General features: G+C 41.8%; 1 protein-coding gene across 1 annotated transcript in view; it reads right to left on the minus strand.

Moving 5' to 3' along the window:
- Positions 1-1,182: 1,182 nt before the first annotated feature.
- Positions 1,183-22,262, minus strand: part of LOC310830461 (vomeronasal type-2 receptor 26-like) — a gene marked incomplete at both ends in the record, with an annotated part of 44,056 nt that continues 22,976 nt past the window's right edge. The window contains 4 exons of the mRNA XM_083710239.1: positions 1,183-2,084; positions 2,554-2,680; positions 7,342-7,569; positions 8,433-8,710. Of these exons, the coding sequence (XP_083566365.1) occupies positions 1,183-2,084; positions 2,554-2,680; positions 7,342-7,569; positions 8,433-8,710 (1,535 nt within the window). The remainder of the gene's footprint in view (positions 2,085-2,553; positions 2,681-7,341; positions 7,570-8,432; positions 8,711-22,262) is intronic.

The following is a 22,262-nucleotide window of genomic DNA, read 5'->3' on the forward strand; positions in this document are numbered from 1 at the left end:
TTTTTTGATTCCTGTTGCTGTATTGTTTTTAATATTTGGTTGGAAGCCGCCTAGAGTGGCTGGGGAAACCCAGCCAGATGGGCGGGGTATAAATAATAAATTATTATTATTATATAATCAGGATGCACACCCAATGTCTAAACCAAAGCCTACCTACATCTCTAATCAATCAAGTTGTGGCAATTTTCAATCTCAGAAAGTTGTTGCGCCAGTTTGTCCACCACTTATCAGCTCACCCCTTCGAGTCCCCACACTGTGATTGTGTCATGAATACGCCAGCTCCCTGTGTAGGTTTGCAGCCGGCTGCAGAAAGCAGACAGGATCAGAGAGGCTTGGATTTTACTCAGGCAGAGGAAAACCGACAGCTGAAGGCTTTGCCTCCTCACGACCTTGAAAGGCAGACTGATAAGGCAGTAGCTGAGAGCAGGCTGAAACCAAGCCAAAGCTCTCAGGAAGCACAAACAGGAATGGAAAGTGAGAGAAACAGCCTTTCGTCACAGGACGGGGCTGCAGATGACCCAAGGAGCCCAAGACATAGACGAATAGGAAGGCTGCTAGACAGGAAACAAAACAAGAAATCTAAGGGTCACAGGTTCAATATCTTCTGTAGACGTAGGAAGGACTCCTTAGAAGGGTCAACTTAGTGGTGATGCTGGATGCTTTGCTAGAGCAGTCCAGAGCTAATTGCTTGTTTTTGCACTAAATCCTCCTTTTTAATTATGTATGTTTACTATGTTATCAGTCTGGGAACCTAGACTCCTAACAGCTTGGGTCTACAACCAAACACTGCAATGGATCAATATGCTGTAAGTGATCATATTGACTTCAGTAACGCTGTCAGGTAACTTCCTGGCAAAAAAAGTCATATAGCCAAGAGCAGAGTAAAACATAGACACAGACAGACCCCTTGTTATGTTTTAGTATAATTTCTTCGGTCAGTGAATGGGAGAGAGGGTATTAGCCACAGAATACACATGCTTGCTTGCAAAAAGGAATCGGGTATTGGGGGTGGGGGGAATGCAGCCTTACAATCCAGCACTGGAGGCTAAAATACAGAAGATCTCCACAGTTACCATATATTTCCCTTTCGTGCTCAAGTAAATTGGAAAAAAGATAAACACTACAAAAAACTAAGATAAACATACACTAATATATCATAACAAATAACTCACAATAAAAACTTCATTCTTTTCTTCTTATTAGCTGTTCCCTGTTGTTCAGTTGAGGCTGCAACAGAATAATGTAGCATTTGGGGGCAAAGATGCAACACAGCAGACCAGAGCTGGAGGCTAAGATAGAGAAGATCTCCACAGCCACCATGTATTTCCCCTTGGTGCTAAGGTAGGAGGGAATAAAGGACAGCCAAACACTACAAAAGACCAACATGCTAAAAGTTATAAACTTGGCTTCATTGAAACTGTCAGGTAACTTCCTAGCAAGAAAAGCCACCGTGAAACTCACAGCTGCCAGGAAGCCCATATAGCTAAGGGTAGAGTAAAACATTGTCACAGAGCCTTCGTTACATTCTAGTATAATTTCTTCAGCTAGTGAATGCATGTCAAGATCTGGGAATGGAGGAGAGGTTGCCAGCCACACAGAACATATGAAAGTTTGAGTCAGGGAGCAGGAAAGAACAATGGAGGAGGCCAGCCTTTTCCCCACCCACTTCCTCATCCTGGAACCTGGTTTGGTGGCCATGAAAGCCAGAACCACAGTGATGGTCTTTGCCAGCACACAAGAAACTGCCACTGAGAAGATGATGCCAAAAGCAGTTTGTCGGAGGAGACATGTCACGGTCTCAGGTTGGCCAATGAACAATAAAGCGGAAAGGAAGCAGAGCTGTAGGGAGATGAGGAGAGTGTAGGTGAGGTTTCGGTTGCTGGCTTTGATGATGGGAGTATTGTGGTTCTTTAGAAATATTCCCAGCACCAGTGCTGTGATCAAAGCAAAGCAAAGAGCAAGGAAGGTTAAAGTAATGCCTAAGGTTTCTTCATAAGACAAGAAGCTTATAACCTTGGGAACACATGTATCTTGGCTCTTGCTAGGATAGTTTTCATCTGAGCATTTATTACAGTCATTCATATCTGGAAAAGGAAAGATGTTTATTGCCATTAATTTCTACAACATGCCATAGTTGCTCCCTTTTCACTTGCCCATTCCAATAATACAGTCAGTGTTGATATTGTAAAATGTCTACAGGGCTGAGTATAATTGCTTAAGTGTTACATGAATCTAAAGTAGTATCAGAGTGAAGAGAGGGATGCTGCAATGAAAATGATGTGGTCATCTATTTAGGGTGTTATAGGTATGCTAAATGTGGTAGAGTTTGCCATTCTCTAGGCAAACAGAATTAGAAGTCTCCATAACCTTTCATTAACATTCTAAGCATTAAATGATTAACCTATTGAGTTATGTGCATATTCCTCTGATTAACAGCTGTTCTGAGTTTGATCCAGACTAACTTAAGCATATTTACATGTCTTGCATTTATTTCAATGGGAGCTGAGTCGAAGTAATGCACAGTGGATTCAGGCCTCTGTGTGTATTTCTTACCTTCCATATTTGAAATCTTCCCCTCTGGGCATGGAGTACAATCGTAGCAACAAAATGGCTCTCCTTCCTTCACTTTCTTGCTAGATCCAGGTAGGCAACTTTCAGTACAGACCGAAAGAGGCTGAGTCTGAGCCATAAATGAAAGAGCATAATTATAATAAAGAGAAAAATTATTAGGGAATCTTTTGGAATCTGGTCCTTTTTGTTTGTAGAGGGAGAAAATACCTGGTATGATATAGCAGATATTACTGTTCATTGAAAGCTGGCAATAATACCTCTTTTTCACTAATACTGAAGTGTTTGGGCAGAGATCACACATTACAGAGCAGAAAAGCAAGCATAATATAACTATATATATTTATATTATTTGATAAAAATATTCATACTTGTCATTCTTTTTTCTTGCAACCAATTTACATTTTTACAAAGGCTCTTATGAATTTCAGGTTAACTCTTAAAGTTTATGTGGTGTGCTCTTTGTTCAAATAACTCAGGATAACTGCATTAGAGTTTTTATTCCCCCTATCCTGCTCCATTTTATTCTGCCTCACCAATGTTTATTTTGATTTCCCAGTTTGTAAAATTTTGCTAACTTTCCTGTCCTGATAGCTTTGTAAATTTAGCGAGGAGCCAGGAATTTCCAGTACTCTTCTCTGCTTTGCTCCCAGTGGTTTTTCTGCTTGCTGAAAAAGAGGATTTGTTGTTGTTGTTTAGTCGTTTAGTCGTGTCCGACTCTTCGTGACCCCATGGACCAGAGAACGCCAGGCACCTCTGTCCTCCACTGCCTCCCGCAGTTTGGTCAAACTCATGCTGGTAACCTCGAAAACACTATCCAACCATCTCGTCCTCTGCCGTCCCCTTCTCCTTGTGCCCTCCATCTTTCCCAACATCAGGGTCTTCTCCAGGGAGTCTTCTCTTCTCATGAGGTGGCCAAAGTACTGGAGCCTCAGCTTCACAATCTGTCCTTCCAGTGAGCACTCAGGGTTGATTTCCTTCAGTATGGAGAGGTTTGATCTTCTTGCAGTCCATGGGACTCTCAAGAGTCTCCTCCAGCACCATAATTCAAAAGCATCAATTCTTCGGCGATCAGCCTTCTTTATGGTCCAGCTCTCACTTCCATACATCACTACTGGGAAAACCATAGCTTTAACTATACGAACCTTTGTTGGCAAGGTGATGTCTCTACTTCTCAAGATGCTGTCTAGGCCTGTCATTGCCCTTCTCCCAAGAAGCAGGCGTCTTTTAATTTCGTGGCTGCTGTCACCATCTGCAGTGATCATTGAGCCCAAGAAAGTAAAATCTCTCACTACCTCCATTTCTTCCCCTTCTATTTGCCAGGAGGTGATGGGACCAGTGGCCATGATCTTCGTCTTTTTGATGTTGAGCTTCAGACCATATTTTGCGCTCTCCTCTTTCACCCTCATTAAAAGGTTCTTTAATTCCTCCTCACTTTCTGCCATCAAGGTTGTGTCATCTGCATATCTGAGGTTGTTGATATTTCTTCCGGCAATCTTAATTCCGGCTAGGGATTCGTCCAGCCCAGCCTTTCGCATGATGAATTCTGCATATAAGTTAAATAAGCAGGGAGACAAAATACAGCCTTGTCGTACTCCTTTCCCAATTTTGAACCAATCAGTTGTTCCATATCCAGTTCTAACTGTAGCTTCTTGTCCCACATAGAGATTTCTTAGGAGACAGATGAGGTGATCTGGCACTCCCATTTCTTTAAGAACTTGCCATAGTTTGCCGTGGTCGACACAGTCAAAGGCTTTGGCATAGTCAATGAAGCAGAAGTGGATGTCTTTCTGGAACTCTCTAGCTTTCTCCATAATCCAGCGCATGTTTGCAATTTGGTCTCTGGTTCCTCTGCCTCTTCTAAATCCAGCTTGCACTTCTGGGAGTTCTCGGTCCACATACTGCTTGAGCCTTCCTTGTAGAATTTTAAGCATAACCTTGCTAGCGTGTGAAATGAGTGCAATTGTGCGGTAGTTGGAGCATTCTTTGGCACTGCCCTTCTTTGGGATTGGGATGTAGACTGATCTTCTCCAATCTTCTGGCCACTGCTGAGTTTTCCAAACTTGCTGGCATATTGAGTGTAGCACCTTAACAGCATCATCTTTTAAAATTTTAAATAGTTCAGCTGGAATACCATCACTTCCACTGGCCTTGTTATTTGCAGTGCTTTCTAAGGCCCATTTGACTTCACTTTCCAGGATGTCTGGCTCAAGATCAGCAACCACACTACCTGGGGTATACGAGACATCCATTTCTTTCTGGTATAATTCCTCTGTGTATTCTTGCCACCTCTTCTTGATGTCTTCTGCTTCTGTTAGGTCCTTTCCACTTTTGTCCTTTATTATGGAAATCTTTGTATGAAATGTTCCTTTCATATCTCCAATTTTCTTGAACAGATCTCTGGTTCTTCCCATTCTATTGCTTTCCTCTATTTCTTTGCATTGCTCGTTTAAGAAGGTCTTCTTGTCTCTCCTTTCTATTCTTTGGAAATCTGCATTCAATTTCCTGTATCTTTCACCATCTCCCTCGCATTTTGCTTGCCTTCTCTCCCCCGCTATTTGTAAGGCCTCATTGGACAGCCACTTTGCTTTCTTGCATTTCCTTTTCATTGGGATGGTTTTCGTTGCTGCCTCCTGTATAATGTTACGAGCCTCCATCCATAGTTCTTCAGGCATTCTGTTCACCAAATCTAAATCCTTAAACCTGTTCCTCACTTCCACTGTGTATTCATAAGGGATTTGACTTAGATTGTATCTTACCGGCCCAGTGGTTTTTCCTACTTTCTTCAGTTTAAGCTTGAATTTTGCTATAAGAAGCTGATGATCTGAGCCACAGTCAGCTCCAGGTCTTGTTTTTGCTGACTGTATAGAGCTTCTCCATCTTTGGCTGTAGAGAATATAATCAATCTGATTTCGATGCTGCCCATCTGGTGATGTCCATGTGTAGAGTCGTCTCTTGTGTTGTTGGAAAATCGTGTTTGTGATGACCAGCTTGTTCTCTTGACAGAACTCTATTAGCCTTTGCCCTGCTTCGTTTTGATCTCCAAGGCCAAACTTGCCAGTTGTTCCTTTTATCTCTTGGCTCCCTACTTTAGCATTCCAATCCCCTATAATGAGAAGAACATCCTTCTTTGGTGTCACTTCTATAAGGTCTTGTAAGTCTTCATAGAATTGGTCAATTTCAGTTTCTGCAGCACAAGTAGTTGGTGCATAAACTTGGATTACTGTGATGTTAAAAGGTTTGCCTTGGATTCGTATTGAGATCATTCTATCATTTTTGAGATTGCATCCCAGTACAGCTTTCGCCACTCTTTTGTTGACTATGAGGGCCACTCCATTTCTTTTACGGGTTTCTTGCCCACAGTAGTAGATATGATGGTCATCCGAACTGAATTCACCCATTCCCGTCCATTTTAGTTCACTGATGCCCAGGATGTCAATATTTATTCTTGCCATCTCATTTTTGACCACCTCCAACTTACCCAGGTTCATGGTTCTTACATTCCAGGTTCCTATGCAATATTTTTCTTTACAGCATTGGACTTTCCTTTCGCTTCCAGGCATATCCGCAACTGAGCGTCCTTTCGGCTTTGGCTCAGCCGCTTCATCAGCTCTGGATCTACTTGTACTTGCCCTCCGCTCTTCCCCAGTAGCATGTTGGACGCCTTCCGACCTGAGGGGCTCATCTTCCAGCGTCATATCTTTTATATGCCTGTTGTCTTTGTCCATGGAGTTTTCTTGGCAGGGATACTGGAGTGGCTTGCCGGTTCCTCCTCCAGGTGGATCACGCTTGGTCAAAACTCTCCACTATGACCTGTTCATCTTGGGTGCCCTGCTCGGCATAGTTCATAGCTTCTCTGAGTTCTTCAAGCCCCTTCGCCACGGCAAGGCAGTGATCCATGAAGGGGTATCACTCCTCTAATATATCAGGATATCACTCCTCTAATATGTATTCTGAATATGCATCTTAACATATGTATTTTGTGAGTGTTCTTTTCATTAAAAAACTAATTTATAAGGAAATGGAACAGAACCAATCTGTGGGTAAAAATATGCATCTATTACAAAAACTGGCAGCAAAATTTAGTTCCATGGGTAGTGTAAAGATGTAGTTAACAACTAAAAAATAAAAAGTAAAATAAAAATCAGAAAGAGTGGTTGGCAGTGAAGGCTGCCATACTTCAGTTGTACTGGCAGTGGTGCCACTGCCATTTAGTGGAAGGGAGAGAGATGGTCTAAAAGTCATATGGACCAATGAATACCCACTGCCAGTGCAGCGCTGAACTTCCACTGCATTGTGCCTACCTATCTCCCTCCTGGTAATGCAGCAACGTTGCTGTTGGGAGGCCAGGTGTGCTGTGTAACCTTTCCCTGACAGCCATTCCTGTAAGACTGATGTGTGTCAAATTTCCTGCTCAAGTTTCTTCACTATCGCTCCTCTTTTTTCCTCTTCTTCTGCTCCCCTGAAACCATCTGTTTCCTCTTCTACTTTCTCCTGTCTTCTCTCAATTTTTCCTTCTTGTCTCTTTGCAGTTTATGTTGCCTTTCCACCCACATTACTTCTTCATTCTTTCTGGCACATCAGCCTGGGCAGAAATCTGTGGGGTTTCCTATTTATATCAATTAATAAACAGTAATATTATTTCAATAAAAAAATCAGATTTTCATGGGTGTGTATGATTGTTAAATGAAAGCAGTTTTAGAAATCTGGAAAATAAATCAGTGCTTATTCAATAGTGGAACTCCTTTGAAATAAAAGACCCTTGGACCCTACCTGGTTAAACCAGCTGTGCCATGTTATGGCATCTTCATTAAGAGTAAATGCATGATCTAGAGAAGCCTTTGGGTCCATCCTTCCAACTCTCACTCTATGAAAGGATTGGTTGGAGGAAATAATCCAGTTGATAATATCCAAGCCAGTGATTACCTCCCCATACTGGTTGAAGGAGACCTCATCTCCTGCAGTGTTGTTAAATGTGATATTTCTCAAAAAGTGGTGGAGCTAGATTGAAAAAAGCAGGAGCTGCATTTTTATCTTTCAATAAAGATTTAATGTAGGAATGGTGAAGTTTGTTTCTATGAAAAGATGTTCACACATAGGAAACTTTTAAACCTCAAATTTAATTTAATGGTGAGCCGAGCCCAGAGTCAATGGTTGATGGTGATTGAATCATATGTGGGTGGAATAATAAATAAATAAATAAATAAATAAATAAATAAATAAATAAATAAATTTTATTTATATCCCGCCCTCCCCAGCCGAAGCCAGGCTCAGGGCAGCTAACAACAATAAAACAGTACAAAAGTACAGCACAAACAACACTCTAAAATCATTCATTATAAAATTAATATAAGTGGATTTTCCAATAAATTCATTATAAAAAAATATAAGTGGATTTTCAAATATATTTTATATCCTACACATCCTGCTTGCTTGTTATTTTTGTCAGTCTGCTCTCTCTCAAGATTGTTGTGGGATCACTTGCTCTGACGAAGCATATGGGTTGCTAAAAGAATGATGCAGATGCCTCTGGCTGCCATCACTGCTTTCAAGTTGTGATTGGAGCCACATCTCAATTGACTGCTCATTCATCAGCCCCACCCCCACCATAGATATTTTCTGCTTGAATAAGCTCATTGACTTATTCCTCTTTCATATGTGTGGTACCCACCATTGTTTAGCCAAAATTTGAAAGCATCTCAATATGTCATACATTTATCAATCCAACACTGGTTTCCTCTTTCTCACACCCATGCAGAAAGTAGTAAAGCCAGGAAACAAACAGAACTAAGGAACCCCAGATGTTGGGAGGAAGTAACATTATTCCAAGGTGCTATGCAAGATGATAATCTTCAACCCCTTACCTTCCATAACTGTTTGTTCCAATCCTTCTGTCTCCTTTTGTGAACCATTCCTCTGAAGTTAGATGAGGTCAACACATGCAAAGCATGGGCCACAGCATAAACAGCATTGTAGATGCTATAGCCATGGCCAGTCATGCTCATTTCAAAAAAATCCCCAGGAAGGCTCTCCAGCTTCTCTTTCCCAGTGCATATAGTCCCCTCCACATTGCCAGCCATGGAATTTGGGAATCCACAGCCAAAGGCTTGTTGCCAGAAGTCCCTGAGGAAACCATCTCCATCTGTGGTAGAAGGATTTATGCTTTTAACATAATGATGAAATCCTCTTAAATCATTTAAGTGAATTCCAAAAGATATAGTGCCATGGAACAATCCTGACTCCCAATTGCGTTGAAGGACAAATGAAGTGAACTCCATCTGGGCTGTTGTTATCCATACCTTATCTTGTATATTCATTGTCACAGGAACGAACTTTTTTAGAAATGGAAGCCATCTTAAAACTACCATTGAATAAGATTCTCCATAGACCAGCACTACGTTAGCTTTGCTGCTCATTATTTCATCATGCAGCTTTGCCCCATGTTGAATCATACCCTCTGTGTCACTGGCAAAACTTATTTTTGGAATTTTTTCTAGAAAGGCAAAGCAGATACCACTTTGTGTAAACACTGGGAGCACAGTGTGCACAAATCTTTCTCCATTGTCGTTATCCATCACAAGGACCCCGATCCATTTCCATCTGAAATGCAGAAGCAAAGAGAGAATCCCTGCAAATTGGTGGCGTTCCTGGGGGGCCATCTGGTAGAAGGAAAATCCTGATGTTTGATCATTCATCACTGGAGCAGGGCCATATGTGAGCTAAGGAGAGATTGGAGAAATAAATGTTATGGTTGGAAATGCTGATTGGAATAGATCAAAAGTGGCTGGAGCAACCCAGTCAGATGGGTGGGGTACAAATAATGAAATTATTAAAAGCAGGGATTAATCTCAATATGGGTCTTATGCTTGTTTTTGAAATCTGTGTTCAGATCTCTGTAAGGCTTCTCATTTTGCTGCTAAGATTTCCTTGGCTGGAGATGGGAAGATTCCACTTATGTCAACAATATGATTTGTCACAGAAATAAATTGTTGGCAAATGCTTTCATTGTTGCATTACATCCTTTCAATAACCATCCCTAAAAAGACAGTATGTGTGATTGGCTGGTATTTGTCACAAACCCAGTGTTTTTTTCGGGGGGGGGGGGTACGCAAGGGTACGCATACCCCTAAACATTTTGTAAATTTAAGTATGGCCTCAATGAGGCGCGGTATTTCAATATGAGTAGGAAAATGAGAGTACCCCTAAACCTTTTTAAAGGAAAAAAGCACTGCACAAACCTATGAATACAGGAAAATCAGAAGCTGCCTTGTTCCCAATTCCAATTTCCTCCCTCATTTATAAATTAACTATATCACAGGGATTTCTTAGTCTTGGAAAAGGAAGGAAGGAAGGAAGGAAGGAAGGAAGGAAGGAAGGAAGGAAGGAAGGAATCTGACTATTCCTATTCCATCCATTTCTGATTCCAACCCACAAAATAAAATCTGGAAGGACCAAGGAAGTATGAAAATGGTGTTGGATCCCCATACACACAAACCCACAGAAGTGCCCTACCTGTGGAATCTTATAGAGATGTAAAATAGTTGCCACATGAAGGGAGATTTCAGTGTCAAGTCCCCCGATGACAGCTGTCAGATTATTCTGGATATCACATATATAATTTGGGGCAAATTTCTCCAGTGTGGATAAAAGTAGCATAGTAACATGACAGGTCTTCCTTGCATTGTTGTTGCTGTCATAGATATGGAAGCCCAAGGTGTAGTTGGGTAAGATGTGAGGGTTTTCGTTGATCTCCTTTACTGCAAATGCCAAGGCCAGGATGTGCTGGTAACCCTTAGGCACCACCCTAGAACAAGAGTTGCAATCTATATCAAAACACAAAGTTAATTATTTTGAATTTAGTGGACTTTATCATTGGTATAGGGGCATAAGATTGTAAGGGAATAATATTGTAAGACCCAATAAATAACACGGATCTCCCTTGCTGCTGTGTTGTGAGTTTAATTATTATTTTGTTCTGTATATTATCATTATCAACAACAAGAACAACTGGATTATAATTGTGACATTGCAAGCAATTCCACCCTTCAGGGGACCGAGACTTTGAGCTTTCTCTCTGTATAACAAAAGTGTAAGAATGTCACCATGCAGCCCCAGTTGTAGGATCTGTAGTTCCACATCACCATTCTGTATTTGCATTCCCTCATAGCACAACCCCCATTAGTGGATTTATAGAGTCATATTATAAACTTGGATTTGCAAGGTGTCAGGCCAGAGTAGGGGAGGAAAAGTGAAGGCAGGTTACATTGCTGCAGTGGTCATGGGATGGAAGGAAAAAGGGAGGAATACTGTGATACCAAGCTGGTTATTAGGAAACTTCTTAGTATGATAAGCGAGTTTCCATTTGGGTATTACTGGTCTGTGCTTCCTCCAAGTGTTCTGATTAGTCCTCAAAAAGAAAAGAAGAAATTTTATTTTGAAATAATAATAATAATAATAATAATAATAATAATAATAATAATAATTTATTATTTGTACCCCGCCCATCTGGCTGGGCTTCCCCAGCCACTCTGGGCGGCTTCCAAAAAAATATTAAAATACTCTAATACATCAAACATTAAAAGCTTCCCTGAACAGGGCTGGGAAGGGAGTTAAAGTTAAAGTTAAATACACCTGGTTCCCACAGAATTGAATCATCTTGAAAAAGAAAAATGTGGTGCAGCTTGGCAAATGCCTTCTCTCTCACACACATTCCACAATAAACACGTGTCTGCCGCTGTGTAACGTGTGAGCATGTCCTTCTTCCTCCCAACTCAGCCTCAGGCTTATGGGCTTTCTCAATCCACCTAAGCCTGCCTTCACATGCAGAGGAAGAAACTGAGGGTTTGAAACTCATCAGCTCCCCATACCTGGTTTAGTTGGCCAGTCAAAGCCATTCCCAGGGTGTGGCTGCTCTTGCATGCTGACAGATTCTAGAAGCCACTGGTGAGAGCTGAGTGCTGGGTAGGGACCAAAGGTACCAGAGGTACTACCCCATACTCCTCCCAATAACATATTATTCACTCCCCTGTGGAGCAATGGGTCCCCCCCTTCAGTGTTCTTTTAATTGCCTCAGCACTACAATCCTATGCATTTTTAGTCTGAGATAGATCTCATTCAGTTTGAAAGGAGTTATTCCCAAATAAGCGTGCATAGATTTGCAGCTCCAGCAGGTGTTCTGATGCTCCTATTCTAGGACTCCAGTGACATAATAAATACAAGTAAAAACAAAAAGTACTTACACAAGCTCTTCAGATAATTCCGGTGGAAATTCTTCAGTGAAGTCTCTTGGACTGGAGACGAAGCCACCATGAGAAACAATGCCACCAATGATATAATCTCCTGACTGATGGTACTTATGAAGTGGCTTATGTATATACTGACTCCTGCAGTTTTCCATGTAGACCTGACAAACCTTTTGAGTAAATAGTGCCAACAGAAAACCAACAAAAGCCACCATCTTCCATACAAGGGCATATCTTCTTTCTACCCTTAGATACAGTATTCTCAATGTACCCCACACCTTTTTACATGACCATGATTCTATTTATCACATCCTACACAAGCTTTATTTTGAGTTTTTCCAGCGGCCACTGAAACTGCACCAGGGATTTGAGAAGCAGCAGGATTAATTACAGACATTTTGATCATCAATCAGGAGGGCAATAATTAAGTCAAAATGGAGGAACCTCTGTAGATTTGCTGAAGAATATTCAGAACTGTCATTTTAACTGCTTCTCTTCACCATGGCAAGGAATATTTCGTCTTGGAATGATGCAGAACATGAAACGGACACCCAAAATAACAGAGGATAAGTGTGGGCCTGCAACAAACTATTTTACGGATTATATCTTTAAACTATATATTTATGAACTTACCCTCAAATGCTGTTTTCAGCATCTGTTTTTGAGAGGTACACTTGTTGCGAACAGGGAATATCAATGGATATTCAATCAATATCAATCAATCTCAGCTGTGTCTTTGGAGAAGGAATTCTGTAGTCATTCTATACTGTTGGAATAAAGTAAAATATCCAGTTGCATCAGGCTCCTCCATTAATTGTCCTCTAGCAACAACCATCATCATCATCATCATCATCATCATCATCATCATCCCCCACCCATCTGGCTGGGTTTCCCCAGCCACTCTGGGCAGTTTATTGTACAAATAAAGCATAGTAAAACATCAAACATTAAAAACTTCCCAATAAATAATATTATTAATTAATAATCCATTAGATTATAGAAGAGGGAAAGACAGGAATGCAAGTACTCTCAATCATCTCAGCTGAGAGACTAGCAATGCTTGACTCCTCCTTGAACTCTTTCATTTCTAGCTGCTCCTTAAAAAGGTAAAGGGACCCCTGACCATTAGGTCCAGTTGCGGACAACTCTGGGGTTGTGGCGCTCATCTCGCTTTATTGGCTGAGGGAGCCGGCGTACAGCTTCTGGGTCATGTGGCCAGCATGACTAAACTGCTTCTGGCGAACCAGAGCAGTGCACAGAAAAGCTGTTCAGCCTTCCCGCTGGAGCGGTACCTATTTATCTACTTGCACTTTGACATGCTTTCGAACTGCTATGTTGGCAAGAGCTGGGACCGAGCAATGGGAGCTCACCCTGTCATGGGGATTCAAACTGCCGACCTTCCGATCTGCAAGCCCTAGGTTTAACGCACAGCACCACCCGTGTCCCACAGCTGCTCCTTAGAAGATCCCTATAAAAATAAAATATTCCGGTGGCATGAAATGCCTTTTACTAGATTTGGATCATAACTTAGATGGGACAGTGTCTAAATGGGGAAAGCTTTCCTTCAATTTTCCATATTTTGATAATTTCTAGGTTTTATAACTGAAATCCATTTTACATCAATCCAGGAGGATTGCTCTTTCAGGGCTCTGCCATCACCATCAATATCGGGCATTGAATGTGTTGGCCTAGTGTGGGGCACCAAGGAGAACTTGGCTGCCTGGCTGGTGTACCAACCACCTAGCGCTTCAGCAGCCACGCTGTCAGGCCTGTTGGATATGGTGGCAGGCTGGGCCTTGGAGTTCCCTAACCTACTGGTTTTGGGGGACTTCAACATTCATGCTGATGCCACCACCTCCTCACGGGCTCTGGACCTGGTGTCTTACATGGCAACATTAGGGCTCTCCCAGTTTGTTTTGGGTCCCACACACCAAGCAGGCCACATGCTGGATTTGATTTTTGGTGTGGGTATAGATGTGATCATGCTTTCACTTGTGGAAGTGCCATGGTCTGATCACTACACTCTGAAAGCCAGGATTGACTTCCCGCCCCCACCCCGTTTGGGTGGTGAGCCTATTTGGGCTTGCCCACGAAGGCTGATGGATCCTGATGAATTTCGTCAGGCCTTGCGGGACCCTGCTCCCCCTGGCGGCTCACTAGATGAGCTTGTCAATAACTGTAATAACCGGCTCTTGGCGGCCATCAATGAGATCGCACCTAAGTGCCCTCTGCGACCCTGCCGAAACCGGGCCCCCTGGTTTACTGAGGAGCTCTTGGAAATGAAGTGGGACTTCAGATGGCTAGAGTGAGTATGATGGCGTGCTTGTGTCAGAACCTCAAGAACATCTTTTTTTTTCCCCAATGCAGAATCATAACAAAAATTACAAACATTGAATCCAAAATAGTACTATACAGACAAAAATCCCCGGAACATATATATATATATATAAAAGGGGGGGCAAAGGAAACAAAACTAAACTAAACAAAAATGAAAAAACACACACCTACAGAGCAAAACCATATCATTACATACATAAACACAAATTGACTTCCTTCCTTTGTTCTAAGACCTCAAAAAATTTACTCTTACTGTATTGTTGTGTCTAATTAGATTACTTCCATCTTTGTGCTTTTTTACACCATTTTTCTTGTTCTTTAACCCTGTAAAGCATCATTCATTACATACCAATATACTAACTCCAGAACAATGTTTTTTCATATACTCTTTAGCACAACCCCATTCTTTTAATAATTTCTGGTCCGATTGTCCCCTTATGTAAGCTGTGAGTCTTGCCAGATTTATATATTCACAAAATTTAATTTGCCAATCTTTCACTGATGGAATTTTTCTGCCTTTCCAGTTTTTAGCTATAAGCATCCTGGCAGCTGTTGTTGCATAAAGGAATACTTTCCTTTGATTTTCGGGGATATCATTTGTAATTAAACCTAAAAGGAATGCCTCCGGTTTTTTACTAAAATATATTTTAAACATCTTTTTGAGTTCTTCATAGATTTCATTCCAGAATTGTTTAATAGGTCGGCATTCCCACCACATGTGAAACATTGTTCCTATTTCTTTTTTACATCTCCAACAGGTATTCGATTTTAATTTGTAAATTTTAGCCAATTTTACTGGAGTTAAGTACCATTGGTACACCATTTTCATAAAATTTTCTCTTATTGTATAACATGCCGTGAATTTGATGTCATATTTCCATAATTTCTCCCATTGGTCCAGCCGAATTACATATCCTGTATCACATGCCCATTTGATCATAACTTCTTTTACTTCTTCATCCTTTAATTCCCATTCTAATAATAAATTATACATTCTGGATATTTTTTTTTTTTGAGTTTTGTAATAATACTTTTTGTAATTTTGATTCTTTTTCAAATCCTATTACATTATCCTGGTTGAATATTTGTGCAATTTGGTGATATTGTAACCATGTGGTACAGTATTGGGTCACCTCATCATATGGTCTTAGTTTTAATTGGCCCTGTTCTTCGTTCTTCCTTTAGGAGCTGCTGGTAAGTTGCCATTCTTCCTATAGTATTTTTCTTTTTCTTTTTAACCTCAAGAACATCTTATAGGACACTTATGAAAGCCTATGAGATGGCAGTGAAAGCTGCAAAGTTTTACTTCTCAGCTTCCATTGCATCCGCTAGCTCTCGCCCGGCACAACTTTTTAGGATAATTAGGTCTTTAACAATCCTAGAGGAACAGCCAAATTGGCCCATAGCTGTGAGGCATTTGCAAGCTTTTTTTGCAGAGAAAGTCTTGCTTCTCTGCCGTGACCTCCCTGCCAATTTGGATACGGTAACAGAACTGGAGGCCCCTCAATTGTCCTCAGGTCCAGTATTGGACCACTTCGATCGGATACTCCCTGCCAATGGAGACAGATTCCTCTGAGCTGGAAGGCCCACAACTTGCTCCCTTGACCCATGCCCGTCCTGGCTGATTAGAGTGTGTCCAACAAGGAGCAGGGCCCCCTGGGTGAGATCATCAATCAGTCCTTTGGCACGGAGACTTTCCCAGGGGAGTTGAAGGAAGCAGTGGTGTGTCTGCTCTTAAAGAAAACATCTCTAGATCCTTTAGATCTATCCGATTACTGCCTGGTTTCGAATCTTCCGTACCTGGGTAAGGTAATTGAGAGAGCAGTTGCCGAAAGGTTTGTGGATGAAACATCGGCTCTGGACTCATTTCAGTCCAGCTTTTGCCCTGGTTACGGGACCGGGACAGCTTTGGTCGCCCTAACAGATGATCTCCGTAGAAAGCTGGATCAAGGCGGGTCAGGACTGCTGATTCTCTTAGATCTGTCAGGAGCCTTCGACATGGTCGATCACAAATTTTGAACCACCACCTTGCCGACGTGGGGATTCAGGGCACAGTCCAACAATGGCTGTGTCCTTTATCTCAGGTCGGAAACAGAGGGTGGTGCTAGGGATGGAGTTGTCGCCATGGTACTCCTTGGTGTGTGGAGTTCCGCAGGGTGCAATCCTTTACCCGATGCTTTTCAATATCTTTATGCACCCCCTTGCCCAGATTGTCTGGAGCTTTGGACCTGGGTTGTCATCAATATGCTGATGACACCCAGCTTTATCTGTTGATGGACGGCTGCCCTGACCTGGCCCCAGACACACTGACCAAATGCTTGGAAGCTGTGGTTGGATGGCTTTGTGGGAGCTGGTTGAAGTTAAATCCTTCGAAGAGATTGGTCCTCTGGCTGGGTCAGGATGAGATGGGGTTGGGAGGCCAACTCCCATCTCTTTCGGGGGCTTAATTAGTGCCAGCGCCTTCTGTCAAAAGCTTGGGTGTAACCTTCAACACCTCCCTTTCCATGGAGGCGCAGGTTGCAGACACAGCAAAGGTGGCATTTTTCCATCTCTGCCGTATTAAGCAGTTGGTCCCTTACCTTTCTCATCCTGATCTGGCCACAATTATCCATGCAACGGTCACAATCCAGGTTTGATTATTGTAACTTGCTTTACGTGGGGCTGCCCTTGAAGCTGACCCATAAACTCCAGTGGGTGCAGAATGCCACTGCGAGGCTCCTTATGGGGTCCTTGCCGCAGGATCACATTCATCCAGTGCTTTACCAACTGCACTGGCTCCCAGTGGAGTACAGGGTCCGGTTTAAGGTGCTGGTTTTGACCTTTAAAGCCCTATGTGGTCTAGGACCCTTGTACCTACGGGACTGCCTCTCTTGGTATGCCCCACGGAGGACCTTAAGGTCCACAAATGACAACACTTTGGAGGTCCCAGGTCGCAAGGTGGTTAGATTGGTCTCAACTAGGGCCAGGGCCTTTTCAGTACTGGCCCTGACTTGGAGCCCTCTGTCACAAGGGACTAGGGCCTTGTGGGACTTGACATCTTTCCGCAGGGCCTGCAAGACAGAGCTGTTCCACCTGGCCTTTGGTTTGGACTCAGTCTGACTGTTATGTTTCCCTCCCCTTATGGTTTTGATCTATGGGCTACTTTTAAAATGAGGCTGCATTTTAAATTGTATTTTAACCCCATATTTTAAATTGGTCCCCCCCCCCCATTATGTTTTTATTGTAATTTTAATGGTGTTAGCTGCCCTGAGTCTGGCTCTGGCTGGGGAGGGTGGGGTATAAATAAAATTTATTTATTTATTTATTTATTTATTTATTTATTTATTTATTTATTTATTTATTTATTATTCACACCAGATTCCTGTGAGTTTTCAGATCAAGAAAAATTGTATTAAAATCAAAGAGAATTATCCTCAGATAAATGAGCTGGCATTTGCAGTTTCAGCCAGTGTTCTGAAACTGCTGCTCTAGGACTGATCATGTGAAGCTGAGTTCTTACACAAGTTCTTCAGGCAGTACTCGTGGAGATTCCACCGTGAATGTTACAGAAGTGGATAAGAAGCCATCATGGGAAACAATGCCACTGATGATGAAATCACCTGGCTGATAATACGCATGTAGTGGATGGTGTGGATCTTGGAGCTTGCATATCACCTTATGAGTCTGACATATGTTGTAAGGAAACAGTGCCAGCAGCAAGACCACTAAAATCACCATCCTTAATACAAGGGTAAATCTTCATTCTACACAGAACCTGCTATTTCCCCAGGAATATTATAATCAGCATCTTCAAAACGAAAACTGTTTGAATGCTAATTTAGTTTCCTCAGAGGCTGCAATCTAGGAGTACTCAAAATCAGAATCCAGACCTCACCTCAATTACCCTGGTTAGATTTATTGCATCCTTTGCTCTTAGTTTTGCCAGTGGATTTTTTTTGAAAAGCAGCAGATTTAATTACAGTCCTCTTAATAATCTAACATGACCATAGTTATTCATTCAAAGCTGGGGACTCCCTGTGGAATTGCTGTAGAATATGAATTTGTCCCATATTCAGTACTGTCATTTTTTAATTCCCTTTGGTTAGGAACCAGTGGTGTAGTGGTGAATTTTGAAGTTAGAAGCTCAGCATATGAAATCCTATAACGAAAGGAGATTCCAAAATGTAGCAAGGTATAGTTAGTATCCTGGAATTTGTTTGGGGAGACATGGTTTCACATATTTGTCCCCCATGCGTCATGACTGCAGCCCTATGCATAGTAGCTACTTGAGAGTAAGCTCCCTTGAACTCCATGGAGCTCATCTCTGATTGCAAAGTTGTACAACACTTGTAAAACATATGAAGGAGAGAATACTGCTAAATGAAAGAAAAATCCAATCTCTGCTTTATTATGTTCCCTGATCTTTGACTTCCACTATACTAATCACAAACAGCAGTAAAACTTGGAAGCTTAGTTATTGCAGCACAGGACCCCCACAAAGGACTATTGAGACAAAGCCCAGTGATGGGGAGGGCAGCAAACAGACCCAGCACTAGCACTTGTGCTAGAATACAAGCACTGGGTTGGTTAATTTGGGTAACAGCAACCTCCTGCTAGAAGTATGCATAGTTGCTACTAGGCTGAGGTGTGACTTAATGGTGTGGGTGGAATGCCAGGAAAGGAAATGCATGTTGGCCACCAGTGGCATGGGAGCCAGTGTGGTGTAGTGGTTAAGAGCAGTACTCTCATAATCTGGTGAACTGGGTTCGCATCTCCGCTCCTCCACATGCAGCTGCTGGGTGACCTTGGGCTAGTCACACTTCTCTGAAGCCTCTCAGCCCCACTCACCTCACAGAGTGTTTGTTGTGGGGGAGGAAAAGAAAGGAGAATGTTAGCCGCTTTGAGACTCCTTAGGGTAATCATAAAGCAGGTCATCAAATCCAAACTCTTCTTCTTCTGTGAGAAAAGGACAGACTTTGCAGGCAGAAAACCAGGAAGAATGAGTTTCTGGTGGAGGAAGTCAAAGGTCAGGGAGAGGGGCAATGAAGGAAAGGAGCCCATAGAAAACATTTAGTCCTTGGCCTAGTGGTCAACCCATTTAAATGGATTCAGTCTGAATTTAGAGGGAGGGGAAAATCTGAGTCACTGAATCAGGCTGTAAATTGAATTGGAGATGGGGAGGGGCAAGCCTGTGCAGCCCTAAAATACATAATGGCTTTCGGTTCTATATCTGGTGACCCCCCCCCCCCCCGATCAATCCAGTGACCTATATACATTATGAATATTGTGTTCTGATCCATGAGACAAGACAAGTTGGTGAACTAAAACATTTCAGTTGAGGCTCCCCCACTGTGGAATGCTCTGCCCACCAAGGTCCACGTGGTGCTTTGGTGAAATCTTTCTGATGCCAGGTAATTTTTAAAATAATTTATTAAATTTCTATAACACCATTCAGCTGAAGATCACAGGACAGTTTACAATATAAAAACACAAAAAATACCTACCAAAATAACAAATAAAAACAATACCCCACCACACACAGTTCAAAGTGTCATAGATTGTTTAATTAGCCAAAGGCTTGCAAAAAGAGGAATGATTTTGCCTGGCACCTAGAGGTACGTGAGGAAGGCGCCAGGAGTATTCCACAAATGGAGAGTTACTGCAGAAAAGGCCCATTCTCATGCTGCCACCCTCCAGACTTACCCTTTACCCTGGGTTTTTGATGGTCTGAGATTATGCCTTGCTGTTGTTATGTTGCCAAAGCTTCCTGTGGCTGGTACATGTGTGTTTCACAAACCAAATGTTTTGCATAAATTCTGTATAATACATTTATATTTATTTTTTGTTTTTGTTTTCTCCAAAAAATGCTTCAAGGTCACCTGGCTATCTTTGCATAACAGGAGACTAACAAGGAACAGCAGCAACTATTGTCACCTTAATGGAAAGGCATTGTGAGACATAATATTCTAGTCTATAACAATATTCTATCAAAATGTCTGGGCTATCAGAATGAATAAGAAAGTACGCAACTACAGCAGCAAGAATTCTTCTGGCAAAGTATTGGAAGATGCAAGAACTACCTACTCTGGAAGAATGGCAGACGAAGGTGACTGAATTTATGGGACTGGCAGAAATGACCGGCAGAATCCGTGACCAGAGGAGAGAGACAGTGGAGGAGGACTGGGAAAAATTTAAAACATATCTTAAGAACTGCTGTAAAATTTCGGACTGATAAATATGTCAAGGGGTAAGAAACAGAGAATTTCAGCTGTAAATGTTTAAGTTAAGAAAATCTAAGGGAAGTTAAATAATAAAAATGGACTGAAGGATTGCTAAGAAAATTGTAAACAAGGGTGCAGCGAAGGGGAGGTATGGGGAAGTCATGTTTTGTTTGTGTTTTTGTTTTTGTTGTGAAAATTAATAAAAATTATTTTTTTAAAAAAAAAGTGTGATGGACCAGAGCATGGTTTATTCATAATGCCTTTTCTAGACATCTCAAGGGGACCTGATTCAGACAATATATTTTTAAAAAAACCATTGCTATGGGACTGTATTATCTCACAGCATATAATTAAACTATGGAACTCGCTGCTGGGGGTAGCAATGATGGCCAGCAGCTTGGATGGTTTTAAAAGTGAATTAGAGAAATTCCTAGAGGATATGGCTAGGATTGTTTGATTTATGTTTTTAATGTATCATATACTTTGATGTTTTTCAAAAGCAGAGACAACACCTTGCCAACAAAGGTCCATATAGTTAAAGCCATGGTTTTCCCAGTAGTGATGTATGGAAGTGAGAGCTGGACCATAAAGAAGGCTGATCACCGAAGAATTGATGCTTTTGAATTATGGTGCTGGAGGAGACTCTTGAGAGTCCCATGGACTGCAAGAAGATCAAACCTATCCATTCTTAAAGAAATCAGCCCTGAGTGCTCACTGGAAGGACAGACCGTGAAGCTGAGGCTCCAATACTTTGGCCACCTCATGAGAAGAGAAGACTCCCTGGAGAAGACCCTGATGTTGGGAAAGATGGAGGGCACAAGGAGAAGGGGACGACAGAGGTCGAGATGGTTGGACAGTGTTCTCGAAGCTACAAACATGAGTCTGACCAAACTGCGGGAGGCAGTGGAAGACAGGAGTGCCTGGCGTGCTCTGGTCCATGGGCTCATGAAGAGTTGGACACGACTAAACAACAAAATACTTTGATGTTAGCCACCCTGAACCTGGTCCTGGCCGGGGAGGATGGGGTATAAATAAAATTTATTATTATTATTATAGCCATGATGGCTATGCTCTGCCTCTGTGGTTGGAGGCGGTAATGCTTCTGCATTCCAGTTGCTGTAAATCACTTGCAGATTTCCCACAGGCATCTGCTTGTTCACTTTGCATCCAGGTTGTTGCACCAGAAGGGTCCCTAGCTTGATCCAACAGGCTTTATCTTTCATTCTGTTGTTCTGTAGTAGGGAATAGCTGACAGTCAAATCTGGCTCAATGAACTAGAAAGGAAAATAGTCAAGTAATATTTCACAAATGGCTTGAAAAGGATGAAGTTCATTCATTGTAGTCTTACAGATTCCATTATGCTGAAAGCTTTGAGGCAAGTTTTATAATTGCGAATTAAGACCAGATACAGATTTGCTTATAAGTAAATTTTGGTAAGAATTGCTCCGAGTCTCCAAACTAACATATACTACAAGAGAATAATGTGTGTGTACAATGTACTGTTATTATTGTATTCCTAAAAACAAATGCCAAAGCATTTTTCCAAATGAATTTTCAGCTAGGGATTTTTGAAAACTAGAAACATTTATAAGGGAGCTGCTGAACACGTGTGAAAATATTCCCCTCTACATGCAGAGAAAAACACAGATTATAGCAAAGGACAGGTTTATTATTTCTTTAGTTTTTCTTCCTTATTATTATTAGCTGTTCCATGTTGTTCAACTCAGGCCTCAGCAAAAGTATATAACATTTTGGGAGAAAGATGCAACCCAGCAACCCAAGGCTGGAGGCTAAGATAGAGAGGATCCCCACAGCTAGCATGTATTTTCCCTTGGTGCTCAGGCAACTGTTGAGTTGGTCTTTACCAATATTCTGTGGTACACAAACACATCTCCTGTATTGGGTACAAATTATA

The sequence above is a fragment of the Podarcis gaigeae genome (genome assembly GCF_964106915.1).
Source record: "Podarcis gaigeae genome assembly, chromosome: 13".
In the NCBI taxonomy this organism is placed as follows: domain Eukaryota; kingdom Metazoa; phylum Chordata; class Lepidosauria; order Squamata; family Lacertidae; genus Podarcis; species Podarcis gaigeae.